General features: G+C 43.4%; 1 protein-coding gene across 4 annotated transcripts in view; it reads right to left on the bottom strand.

Moving 5' to 3' along the window:
- LOC124152044 (piwi-like protein 1) overlaps positions 1 to 13,218 on the bottom strand; it is a 44,597-nt gene that overhangs the window by 14,564 nt on the left and 16,815 nt on the right. For all 4 annotated transcript variants that reach the window (XM_046524787.2, XM_046524788.2, XM_048392326.1 and 1 more), the window contains exons 7-13: positions 12,373 to 12,491; positions 11,970 to 12,050; positions 10,477 to 10,590; positions 10,053 to 10,244; positions 3,551 to 3,629; positions 3,302 to 3,400; positions 2,805 to 2,945 (exon numbers count right to left, since the gene is read on the bottom strand). In XM_046524787.2, the coding sequence (XP_046380743.1) occupies positions 2,805 to 2,945; positions 3,302 to 3,400; positions 3,551 to 3,629; positions 10,053 to 10,244; positions 10,477 to 10,590; positions 11,970 to 12,050; positions 12,373 to 12,491 (825 nt within the window). The remainder of the gene's footprint in view (positions 1 to 2,804; positions 2,946 to 3,301; positions 3,401 to 3,550; positions 3,630 to 10,052; positions 10,245 to 10,476; positions 10,591 to 11,969; positions 12,051 to 12,372; positions 12,492 to 13,218) is intronic.

Here is a 13,218-nt window from a genome sequence, read left to right as displayed (position 1 = left end):
GTCTGGATATGTTGGAACAGCGCTAAGCTGACCGTGCGTCGCTTGCGTAATAGGAGCGCCTGGGTAGCAGTCAGACGCTGCACTCAGCGCAGGTCTATGCTGGAACAGCGCTAAGCTGATCATGCGTCGCTTGCGTAATAGAAGCGCTTGGTCTATGCTGGATATGTTGGAACAGCGCTAAGCTGACCGTGCGTCGCTTGCGTAATAAGAGCGCCTGGGTAGCAGTTAGACGCTGCGCTCAGCGCAGGTCTATGCTGGATATGTTGGAACAGTGCTAAGCTGATCGTGCGTCGCTTGCGTAATAGAAGTGCTTGGGTAGTAGCCAAGTGCTGCGCTCGGCGCAGATAACTGAGCCACAAAGCTCAAAGGTATTGACTGGATCAAGGCTTGCGTCTAATCTACCCCCATCATAGCATCTTGATACGCTGGTGCTGTCGCCGACGTCACAGATTAACATATCTGGAAGTGTCCGGCGGCTGAAAAAATAGGTGCAGTTACGATACTCACAAAATCCTCCGGTATTGTAGATTTCGGTGGATGGTGTACTTCTGCAGTCACAGGCATCATAATACCTGCCGATAATAACTGTTGGGTGGTAATAACCGAACAATGTCATTTGCTATCCTGCGATAGTGACATTCCTCTCGTCTCACGACGGAATAACTGCAAAATATGATTGTGAGTAACCTGCTTTTATATAGTAAACTTGTTGGATTAGAGATTTACAAAATAATTACATTTTGAATTTTGGCAAGCACATGTGCGTGCGTGCATGCCTAGGACTGTGGATAAAGATCTTTGGGCGATTATTCCACGACAATATGTACACCACGCAAACATAAGTTACGCAATTAAACCATTGAAGAAATGGTATTGGAAGAATGCCGTAGAATCGAACAATAATCGAGCAATTGAGCAAAAATACGAATTGCAAGGTATACAATATTTTCATATACGCAATTCAGTGTAAACCAAGGCTATGTACATTTAGAGATTGGAGAGCACATCTGCGGGCAAACCAACGTGGAAGATAATCTTTGTAAGGATTTTTTCCACGATAATTAGTACAACGCTCAAAGGTATGTTACGCAATTAAACCCTTGTTGATGAGACGATACTGGAAAAGTGCCGAAGAATTGAACAATAATCTATCGGCAAAATTATGAGTTGCAAGGGTCTACAATTTTTTTGTATGTGCAACTCAATGTAAACCAAGGGTATTTATATTTTCATTTAGGGTTTGGAGAGCACATCTGCGTACAGACCAAACAACGTGGATGATAATCTTGCCATAGAATTGAATAATAATCTATCGGCAAAACTACGAGTTGCAAGAGCATACAATAGTACATATACGCAACTCAATGTAAACCAGAAATACCAACAAAAAACTATTTAATCGCATAACCATAGGTACGCAATAAAAGAATTGTTGATGAAGCGGGACTGGAAGAATTGAGCCGTAGATTTGATATTAATCTATCGGCAACCCTATTTTTAACGAGTTGAATAGGTATACAATAATTTGAGTATACGCAACTCACTGTTACGCCAAAGCTAGTAGTATTTAAGAACATAAGAATATGTTATACATACGTAGCTGAGAATTGTAAACAATATGACTACCTTGGTGGGCAAACGATTGTAACACAATTCAAAATGGCGGCAAACAACAATATTGTGGCGGGAAAAAGACAAGAGTCTTTTCACGCTTAAATAATTCACATAAAACTACACAACATGGTGAAAGTAATATGAAAAGAATACATCACCCATCATGCCCATCACAGATCAGTTTTAGGATTGTAGACGAAAACTGAAGGTCTAAAAATTAATCCAAAAGGAGAGCTCCGCTGGGCCACGTCCTAGCTGTGCTGCGACAAGCAGTGATGTGAAGATGACCTTGGTGTCATCAAGGTCACAGGACAGCGACGGAAGGCCACTATTTGGGACTTGAGAACAACAACTTTATTTCTTCACCCAGGACCTTCTCAGCGCTGTCCTTCTAGTTGTCGTAAGTAAGCAGTGAATGCATTAAGGAGTAATGCAGGATAAGTAAAAAATTTATTGATTCTTAACTTAAGGGGTTAAATGATCATTAATGGGCATTCAAGTTCATTTACACTTGCCCTTTATAAACATGGTCAAAAAAGTGTTTTGACATATTTAGTCCTGTGGCATCTGCAGGGCATGACATGATTATGTTTGATCGTGTTAGGTGTACCACTGTAATGTGTAACACAGTGTACTTCTTTTTCTCTGATTAAAAGTAATGTTAGCATGCTTAAATTAGGGCCTTTAAATATTTGTCTTTTCATGAACACAAATACATGAATTCTGAATTTCAACTCTTATTGAATTCGATAAATTTGACCACTATATCTTTTCAATTAGGCCCAAAAATATTGGTGTACTAGTTAAACTCACTACTGTGGATTAAACATTGACATTAACATGGTGAAGGCAATAAATAGCTAAATATAAATGCCCAGTAAGTGTATTTACTGCAAAACCTATTATATTCCTCACACAAAAACTAAGCAACAAAAAAAGATATCGTTGATAATTTCCTCCAAAATGCAAAATTGCAACTGATAAGCAACAAGTTGAACAGTCAAATTCCCCAAAGTTCACTCAAATACAGTTATCAGACAAATAATTTTTGTTGTATAATATTTTGTGAGGAATATATTGGGAATCTAGCCTGAAGTTATGATTACAGACTAAACATTGCAGACGGAACTACAGTAAATTTGTGTTATACATCCATTTCCTACAAAACAACCACAAATTATTCAACATACTCTTATGGTGTCTGTTTCCAACTCAAGACCCCAGTTTTCCAGCTGTTTCCTTGCCTCATCAGTGGTATTGATGCTATTAATGAACTTTCTCATTGCAATAATTCTTTGCATAGGTGTGACCCGAGTGTGCACAGCAATGTCCTGGATCACAAAACAACAACATATGATAATGAATGAAAAAATAAAATAAATTGTATTTTCATGTGCATGATAGAAAATGTCAAAGTATTTAGAACAGGACAGATAAACATTATATTTGACAACAAAGGACACATCATCAATTTCAATGTAAACAGTATTTTCTGCGACTTCTGAAACCTGAGTCTAGTAAAATTCTGTTCGGTCTAGTAAGATCAGCTAATAAATGCCATACACATAATACAATAACTTTAAAATTACTGAAAGTGATGCTTTGAACAATGTTATGGCTACTGGATTCAAAAATGTTTTGACATAGACTGTCTTCCTCATTAAAATTATTTCCTTTTTATAATCACCTTCATGAGCCTAAAATCAGATCTCATCTCATCTGTAAGACCTGTCATGTAACACAGTTCAGGGACCAGGCAGATCATCTCAATCTTAGGCTCCCTCTCCTGTAGACAAACAAAATCCACATTATCATCAGCAAACAAAGAATATCCACGATGTGACATGATCAATCTTTAACACATTAATACATAGTCAAAGCTCATTTACAAAAGGTCTTCTATATATGCAGGACATGAAAGTGAATGATTTCATACCCCTGGTTCACGCTTCTTCCTTGGACGGTTGATGAGGAGGGGCTGTTCCGCGTCACGAATAGTGATGTTATAATTTTTCCTGCAAAATGCAAAACAGAATAAGATACAGTGACACCACACTTACAAGGGTTATTCAGAAATCCTGGGTTTTTTTAAAAACAAAATGCTTACAAAATAAACCTGCTCATCTGGACACCCAACATGTGTTACACAGACACACATTTTGTCCGCTTCTTGCCAAATGGGAGTTCATTCATTCAGATGTTCCCCAAATATAAATACAATAACAGCCTAACTGAGGGATAATTGTTGTAACCTGCAGGCTGGGGAAAAGAACTTTACAGGAGTGGCCCACAACAGACATTAAAATGATTAACGACTCCTATATTTCCTAAGTTCAAAGTGACGAAAATGAAAACACTATAATCATGATAATATATAGATGTATATGCATTAGCCTCAGGCCAATGGAAAGTTGCACAATACACAAAACAGCAATGGACGTCATGACACAGCTGCATTTATGTGTCATACTACATGACTCTTTACAAGGATACATACTCTCTACACAATTTTAGTAAAATCTAAATATTTTTTACATTTGTATACTTATCCTGCATTACTCCGTATTGCATTTACTGCTGTCTTTGACAGAGAGACGAACTGTGTGAGATCCAGCTGCTGAAGAAAGTTGTCCCAACCAGCCCAGGAGGCAGCGCCCTCTCACAGTCGGCACGTGACCCGGAAGTCATGACGTCACACCAAAAGACATAACTGCTTTAAACATAACATCTGAAACTTCGTGGGGAGGTAGCGTAGCAAAAGGGAGGGCACTTAGACTTCGTAATGCAGGATAAGTATACAAATGTAAAAAATATTTAGATTTTACTAAATTTTTTAACTTATCCTGCATTACTCCGTATTGCATCTTTATCAGACGGCATGGCCGGTGGGCATACCTGCAGATGTGAACCATATTAAACCCTCGTCAAGGTCCGATGAATCCGCACCGCATACAAGTGATGACCGGAACATCTACGACCATTCCTGTCTTCAGGAAACAAGAGTCGATGCAAAAACGAAACGCCCGAATAGGTAACCGAAATACAATGAGGTGTGTAGCCAAAATATATAACTTACCGAAGAGCGAAAGCGAAACGCAGTAGAGCCCTCTAATCTGAGGCGATAAACACCAGAGAGTTCGACGGGCCCCGCTCGGGGAATCGAAGAATCAGCGGCGTCGGCGGCAAAATCTACGACCAATCCCAAGAGCGAATGCGAAACGCAGGAGAGCCCTCTAGGCTGGAGGCAAGGAACACCGGTGAGGTCGACGGGCACCGCTCAGGTATCAGAGAAGCAGCGGCGTTGGCGTCGGCGCCGGTGTCCACATCAACTACCATTCCTGTCGTCAGGAAACGAGAGTTGATGCAAAAAGTAAAACCCGGATAGGTGACAGCAATAGAATGAGTCGGGTAACCCAAAACTAAAACTGACCTAAGAGCGAATGCGGAACGCAAGAGAGCCGTCTCGTCTGGGGTGATAAACACCAGAGAGGTCGACGGGCCCCGCTCAGGGTATCGGAGAATCAGTAGCGTCGGAGATAGATGATCTGTTGGGCTACAACCAGGGACCAAAACTGTGAACGCCGGCGACAACTTTCAAGGCTACATCACGGAAGTAGTGGTTGGTGAAGGCGGTGTCCGATCGCCACGAACAGGCTTCCGTGAACGACTGGATGGAACAGTATACCCTGAAGAACCAGTGTAAATACGATCGCCCTGATCTCATTTTATTTCAGGTGATAGCCTTTGGGGGGAGGGTCCAATCCGGCGGCTCATAAGCTTTAAGGATGACCGCCCGGAGCCACAGGGAAAAGTATTCCGGCTGACCAACGACTGCGACGAAGGGGAGACCGGCAGAAAAAGGTGTTTCCTAGACTTGTGGCAGTCTTTAGATCGTAGAATAACCTTCAGTGCCCTTACTGGGCATAATGACGCTCATCCTCATCCTCGGCACCCACACTGGACGAGGGGGGGGGGGACAAGGAATGATCTATCAGGCTGTCCTGGGAGTTGAGTCTTTACGCTGACGTCCCAGTACGGTCCATGATGAACGGCGCCCTGGGTAACGCATTCGAACCGGGCACGGGAGATGTCGAGGGCGTGCTGTACATGGACTCGAGCGGCAGTAGTCAAAACCAGTAGAAACACCCGTCTTCTACTTAAGGTTGAGAAGGAAGACGAGGGGAGTGGTTCGAAGGGCGTTGAAGACCACATTCAGATCCAACGCAGGCGGTCCGAACTTGGACTGAACGAGCGCAGCCAGGCCCGTAGGTCGGGAATTTTCGTCTTTCTCCGATCGTCCGGGATGGCCAGAACGGAGTAGATGGCGACCAGGTATGTGGGGGTGGTAAGCCCTTCAACCGACGGGTGCTACGCAAGTACAGAAGGAACTGATCCAGGATCTGCGGTGACGCTGTCATCGGATCCTGGTGTTTGTCAGAACAAAACGCCTGGAACAAGCATCATTTATCAGCATACAGTCCCCCTGTAGATGGACGGTGGGCTGAAGCAATAGCCTTGGTCGCTCTAGCCGAATAGCCCTTGGCTTTCTGCATGTGTGTCAGGCGTGCAGACGATAACATGCGGGTATGAGGGTGTGGCAACAGACCGTGTGGATGGAGCAGAAGGTTGGACCACACCGTAAGTTCCAGGGGTTGTCTCTGGCTATGTTTCGGAGGTCAATAACCCAACTTCTGGCTGACCAATAAGGCGAGACCAAAGTCAATGGCAGGGGTCGAGTGGCCTGGATCTCCGAAGAACCGTGGGAGGGAGAACCGGAGTCAGAAAAGCGTACGCGCGTAATCCTTCTCAGGAACGATGGAAGGCTTCGACTGCCACATCCGGCACAGGTGGAATGGAAGACGACAGCTGGCCACATTCAGATATGAGGCAAACAGATCTAGGGTTGGGGTGTCGACCGTTTGACATAGTCTGGCCCGAGGCACCGGAGAGCGTGAGGCGTCGGAGAGCTTGAGGTGCCTGGAACGCCGAAGATGGTGATTCTCGGGGGCGCCGGTCGAGTTTGTAGCGCCAGGAGAGGGGCGAGTACTCTGGGTCCGCAAACACCACACTACGGTGACGTCGTCAGTGGACACGATCAACAGGGCGTGACCGAGAATGCACTGTCAGCAAGTGACGTCCTGGATAAGCCTTTATCTCGAGGCTGTTGCTGTGCCAATGGTGTTGATCTCTGGATCACAGGTGGTCACAATGTGGGCTGGTGTGGGCCACTAGCCACTGACAAGGTGGCAGGGGAGGTAGTCAGCAACAGGGGTCTGCGATTGCGTACCGTCGGTACGATTCGGAAAAAGGTGTGATCACCTGCGAGCCAACCTCAAGTAGACGAAGTAAACCAGCTTCACAATCGACCGCCGGGGCATCGACGTAACCGGGTAGTAGGAAGTCGAGGCAATATGGCCATTGCACGAAGTAATGAGATCGTTTTCATCCCTGAAGCGGCGTATAAGTACTCCTGTTCTTATATCGAGGTGACGATTGAGGACGACAACACGATACGAGGCAGGTATGCAACAGGGGTCAGTGGGACGGCCGAGGGACTTTAAGTATCAAATCGACACTGTGTCCGGTAGTCAAGGCGGAAGATAGGAAGGTGTCGTAGTCGAAAAGATCAAACCGGACGAAGGAAGGCGATCTTTTCCATCCCTTGAACGCCTATAGGCGCTATCGTTCTTATAGCGAAGGGTTGATGAAACAAGGTTCCTCGTGACAGCCGTGTTGGAAGAGGAGGTCTATTGTTTCCAACATCCGTGCATGGATGGACTGCGACAGGCGCCTGGTTGAGTGGTATCACCAAGCGTACAGGTAGACATGGAAACCAATCTGTAGAAATACATGGCACCCCTTGCCATGGTAAGTTGACCTAAATCCGGTCGGAGTTGTTGACAGTCCGAGTACTTGACATGTGACATGTAAATCACTCTGCGCAGTAGCCGAGAAAACCGCCTTGGAGTCGGAACTGAGGTGTAAACTCCACACACAGACAATCCTCAATGAACTGTGTGAGAGACGATCAAGTGGTGTACCCGAGTTTTGCGATAAAACACGGAACCCCATGGGCGTCGTGGAAAACCCGGGGAGCGCCGAGGAAGAGTCTCTTTCAGGAACGCTGGCGCTAGGGTAGGGTAGAACAGCGTTGATGTCTGCGATGTCGACGAAGTAAACTCTTTGTAAGAGGATGTCGTCGTCGAATCTGATACAGACGCAGTTCACATGACGCTCTGTTTCGATGGAAACCCGCAGGTCATCTCTCCGGAATCATAGCGCTTTAAACGACGGGATTATGGATAACGTCTCAGTGGGCAAGTTGAATCAGACCAACTGTCTATTGGTTGAAATGATTCCACCCAGGAAGTAGAACGATAGTCACGATCCCGAAGACCGACGGGAGAGTAGCGACAGGAGCGGCGACAGTTGTTTCACAATGCTTCTCCGTGTGACGAGTTATGAGACGGCAGCAAGAGAAGAGGGCAGTGGCGCCGGGAAGGCGATTGCCGATGGTGCCCCTTAAGCTGCAGTAGAAGATCGGATGGTCGGCTCGTTGATCTGAAGCTTGTTGAGCGCCGAAGACATCAGAGGATGCGGAGGCGCCGAAGCGCCGAGTCATCAGAGGCGCCGAGACATCGGAGGTGCCGGGAGCGCCGAGACGCCGAGACATCGGAGGCGCCAGAGACATCAGCGTTGACGGTGTTGGAGACCGTGAACGGTCGTATGTCGTGCCAGGGGAGGCAGACTCTACGTTGGGAGCGCTGGAGCTGCCGGTGGAGTAGGAGACCGTGAACGGTCGTATGTCGTGCCATGGGAGGCAGACTCTACGTTGGGAGCCGCCGTGAAGCTCCGCTGAGCGCTGCTGCCGTCAACGTAGGTGGGGGTCGACGAGCACGTTGAGCGAGGTGTGTCCTAGATACTCGCATGAGCTGAAGGATCACAGCTACGAATGACTGCAACATCGGCACTGCCTTGTGAAAGTACAGGGCGTCGTACAATCACGGCAGAAAGGGGCGGCCCCGACCAGATTTGTTCCTGCGGCAACAAGTGCAGCGAGGCAGAAAATCTGGAATTTAAGCAAAACATAACTATGTGGCAAAGCCACAAAGTGCGGGAAGCATAATGTGATTCAGAAACTTTGTATTTCAATGAAGTTTATGAGATCAAACAATGACGCTAAAAGGTAGCGAAAAGGCATAGCTTTAAGCAAACACATAACCATGTGGCCAATCACAAAGTATGGGAAGCATAAAGTAACTCAAAAACAGTATATTTTATTAAAGTTTATGAGATAAACAAGTACGCTAAAAGGGAGCGAAAAGGCAAAGCCTTAAGCAAACACGTAACCATGTGGCAAAACCACAGAGTACGGGAGACATAATGTAACTCAAAAACTTCATATTATATTGAAGTTTATGAGAAGAAACAATTACGCTGAGAGGTAGCGAAAAGGCAAGGCTTTAAGCACACCAAAACAACATACATAAATGTAATGTATTACCCAAGCCAAAGAGAGAATTCAAAACGCAGAGCACGACATTACGTGGCCACGTGGTGAATGGCCAAAATGGCGGGAAAGAAAACAAAATGGCGGGAACAACATTGCGCCCGTAAATTACTGTGACGTGAGCCACAGACAAGCGATAAACGTTACAATTTACGAATGGGAAGACCCTAAGGTCACGGCCCATAACAGGTAACAATGTAGCAGCATATAATGAATGTAGAAACACGCAAAATATAAAAAACAAATAATGAGCTTTAATTTCCACAAGGGATACAAAGTACGTCCGTCCGTGGAGGTGACAAAGCAGTTATGTCTTTTGGTGTGACGTCATGACTTCCGGGTCACGTGCCGACTGTGAGAGGGCGCTGCCTCCTGGGCTGGTTGGGACAACTTTCTTCAGCAGCTGGATCTCACACAGTTCGTCTCTCTGTCAAAGACAGCAGTAAATGCAATACGGAGTAATGCAGGATAAGTTAAAAAATTAAATGAATGGAGACAGACATCCCACTTGGTGACAGCATGGTTCTCAAAGCTGACATTTGTACAATTACACTTGTAGGCATTGTATACAACTATTTTGTCAGACAAGGACACCTGATAGTTATGACTTATATCAGAGAACTTACAAGGCACTTGGTTTGCCCTATTATCAAGTGTATGACATTGTCGTCGAAATGAAATTAATAGGGACTGTCACAAAGCAGAAAGGGTAGAAGTGAAAAGTATTACTACTTATTAGATAGTTTTGATATAGGGGTCATTAGAAGGGCTGTGACATATTGCTTGCGAAACTCGATCAATATTTCTGAAAAAGAAGACTAGGGTCCCAACAAGCTTTTTGTTGAGAAATGATGAGGCATTTGCTTGCTATTCAATTTCAGGAGTCAGTGCTCTGCTATAGTATGTGGAATCCTGAGAGAATACTTACCTGTAGTAGTCCAAGAAGGAAATCTCCTCCCCTGTGGAACAACTCTTGAAGGTGTCGAGGGGCTTCATGTCCCACTTGATCTCATCCACCCTGTATGTCTTGTTGTTGTAGCGAGTGAGTACAACAGACCCAATCACCTTGCGAACTATATCATCTTGGCAGTTATTTGGATTCCTGACGGCTATACTTTGCCTATGTGAACAACAACAAACATGAGACATGGATCCAGGAAATTATCTCCACATGCTCAGAGGCTCATACTCGGCCCAAAATCTGAAGCAACTGTCTGAATAAATTTCAAAATTGGAATCTAAATTTCATGTTATATAATAATTATTATTAATGTGATGTGACAAAATGCAGTGTAAACCTTAGGAAAAGCAAATGTATTTTCTATTCCAAATGATAAGATCCCTGTACTTACATGACATCTAGTACTGTTTCTGTGCGCAGTACTCTGTGAGAGGCATCCAGGTTGAGCAACAGTCCACCTTCTTGCTCCTTGATTGAGCTAATATATCCTGGCCACACTTCCAGTCTATAAACACAAAACAAGAGTCATTCTCAGGTAATATGATATCATGACTGTTAGAACACAAGGATTATCCTGGAATTTTTTACCTATGAGAGAAAATCACCACTGGTCCAAAAGCAATGAGATTGTTTGGCGTGTGATGACATTTTGCTAATTTTCAGCGATGTTTCATCTTCACCATGTTCACAGTGGGGAAACTGTATTTGATTTTTGGTACTTGTTGTTGGTTGGTTTGTTGTTTAACGCTGCACTCAGCAATATTCCAGCTATATGACGGCGGTCTGTAAAATAATCGAGTCTGGACCAGACAATCCAGTGATTGACATCATGAGCATCGATCCACACAATTGGGATCGATGACATGTATCAACCAAGTCAGCTTTTACAATTAATTGGAAGTGACAGTTCATTATACATTATACAATGACTATTGCTCCAGGTTCACCCTCTTGTCTAGTTAGCATCAATGAAGTCATTTATTTCACACAGAAGGTGGCGTGTTTGCCATGACTGTGCAGCAGCCAGAAAATGTTTACGAGTAACCGGAAGTTGAAAAGACTTGACATTCACAATGTTTAAGAGTTACATTTGAATGATTAAGTCACAGTTTCCAATTTTTATGGACAAATTTGGAAGCAAACGTATCGCAGCATATTCTAAAAAATCTAACTCCAACTTGCAGTTTGGCCACTAGAAATAGTTCAAAATTTGTAATTCACCAAGATGGCCGTTCTTGCATGAGGGTACGTTCATGAAAACTTTTCCAACGGCTAGACGAATCTCATCTAAAATACGATCATTTCTGATCTGCAATTTGTAGATTATTATGGAGAAAGATGATTTAGTTTTTAAGTTTAAGGACTTGAGTTGTAGATCACGGAATAAGATTTTAGTGCGCTACCAAAGTGTTTAGTTTGTAAAAAAACCAAACACTTGTTTTGCCAATCGTGGATAAAAAAAATGTTGTGCACTCCACCATTGTCAGCTGATGCAAAGCTCCATGCAGTGATATAGGACTCGGTTATGCACAGTAAGAGCTGGCATGCAATGTTGCGAGTATGCAAATCGCTGTTTTGATAGACAACTTTTGACGATTATATGAACTAGAGTGTAAGTTTTATTATATTCACATTTTAAGGTACCGTAGATAAATTTATTCTAGCAATACGACATTTTCAATTTTTGTTGGTGAAAATGAGAGTGTTAATGCAAATAAAACTATTGAAAGATCTACGCGATTTTTAATCATGCTGATTGAATGTTGATGCGATATCTACGACAACTATACGAGAATATCGCGGATTCGCAGCACAAGTCAATCCCTGAGAACAGGTTCTTAATGGTTTCTATAAAGTACTAAATCCAAACAAAGAAAAACTTACTTGTACTGTGGCACTTGCGAGGGTGTGTGGGGATTGTAATAGTATCTGCCAACTTGACACATGTCCAAGATGCTCATGATCCTGTAACATCAACAGCATTATTACCACTTCACAGTTTTTCCAGCAAAAAGTCTTATAACAAACAAAAAATAAACTTTTTGTGCATAAAAACACGAAAGTTCAATGCCAACAGTAGCAAACTATTCAAACAAGGAGTACAAAGTAATGTGTCTCCGTAAGAACACATAAGACATCCTCCACAATAATTGTCCACATGGACTTACTGGACCGAGGGTTTCTTCATCAATGTCACGGACATGCATGTATTTCAGTGAATTAGGAAAAAATAGGATTCTTTCACATTTATATCTCTAATTTGTACGGGTGATTTCCTGAAACTAACCTTCTGAAGACAATGTTGTAGAGATGAGCACACTGAGTAGGATCCACAACTGTTGTTAACCTGATGGTGATTGTGACATTAATACCATCAGTCTTCCTAACACTGTGCAGAACTGTTTCCTGAAATACAATGAACATGATTATATATTACATGAACATTTCTCAGATATTCAATCTGCATGATTTTTAGTTTCCCGACAAAATACTGCCATTCACAACATAAAATGTACAGCAAGAATAAAATTAGGTACAACTTTCTGCAGTTAACAAGTACCACACTGTACCGAGCATGAAAATTTAGTAAAATCTAAATATTTTTTTCATTTGTATACTTATCCTGCATTACTCCTTAATGCATTCACTGCTTACTTTACGGCAAAAGACGGGACAGCGTAATGGCACTGGTCCTGGTGAAGAAATAAAATACTGTTGTTCGTAGTCCCACTTTTTGCGACCACCGACGCTGTCCTGTGACATTGATGACCTGAGGTCACCTCTTCACATCACTGCCTGTCGCCTGATCTTTTAGAAAAACATACTTTTGAGGTTTCTGAAGCCAAAGTGGGGAGGCAAGTCCGCGACGGGTGGGCCTTAAACGTAGTAATGCTGGATAAGTATACAAATGTAAATAATATTAAGATTTTACTAATTTTTTACTTATCCTGCATTACTCCTTAATGCTTCTATATCGTATGGTTTGGAGGTGGGAAACCCTCAAAATACAGAAACCTCAATAATTCACACCCTGAAGAAACGCCATTAATAGTCACATAAACTATGAACTGGTAAAGTTCAGAAAAAAGCCATAACGGTCAGGTTACTTCAATGTCACAACAATTGAGCATAT

This window comes from Haliotis rufescens, unplaced genomic scaffold (assembly GCF_023055435.1).
Source record: "Haliotis rufescens isolate VD_foot unplaced genomic scaffold, xgHalRufe1.0.p SCAF_11, whole genome shotgun sequence".
Classification (NCBI taxonomy): Eukaryota; Metazoa; Mollusca; class Gastropoda; order Lepetellida; family Haliotidae; genus Haliotis; species Haliotis rufescens.
The sequence above is the reverse complement of the archived record's forward strand: the minus strand, read 5'-3'. Positions and strand labels throughout refer to the sequence as shown.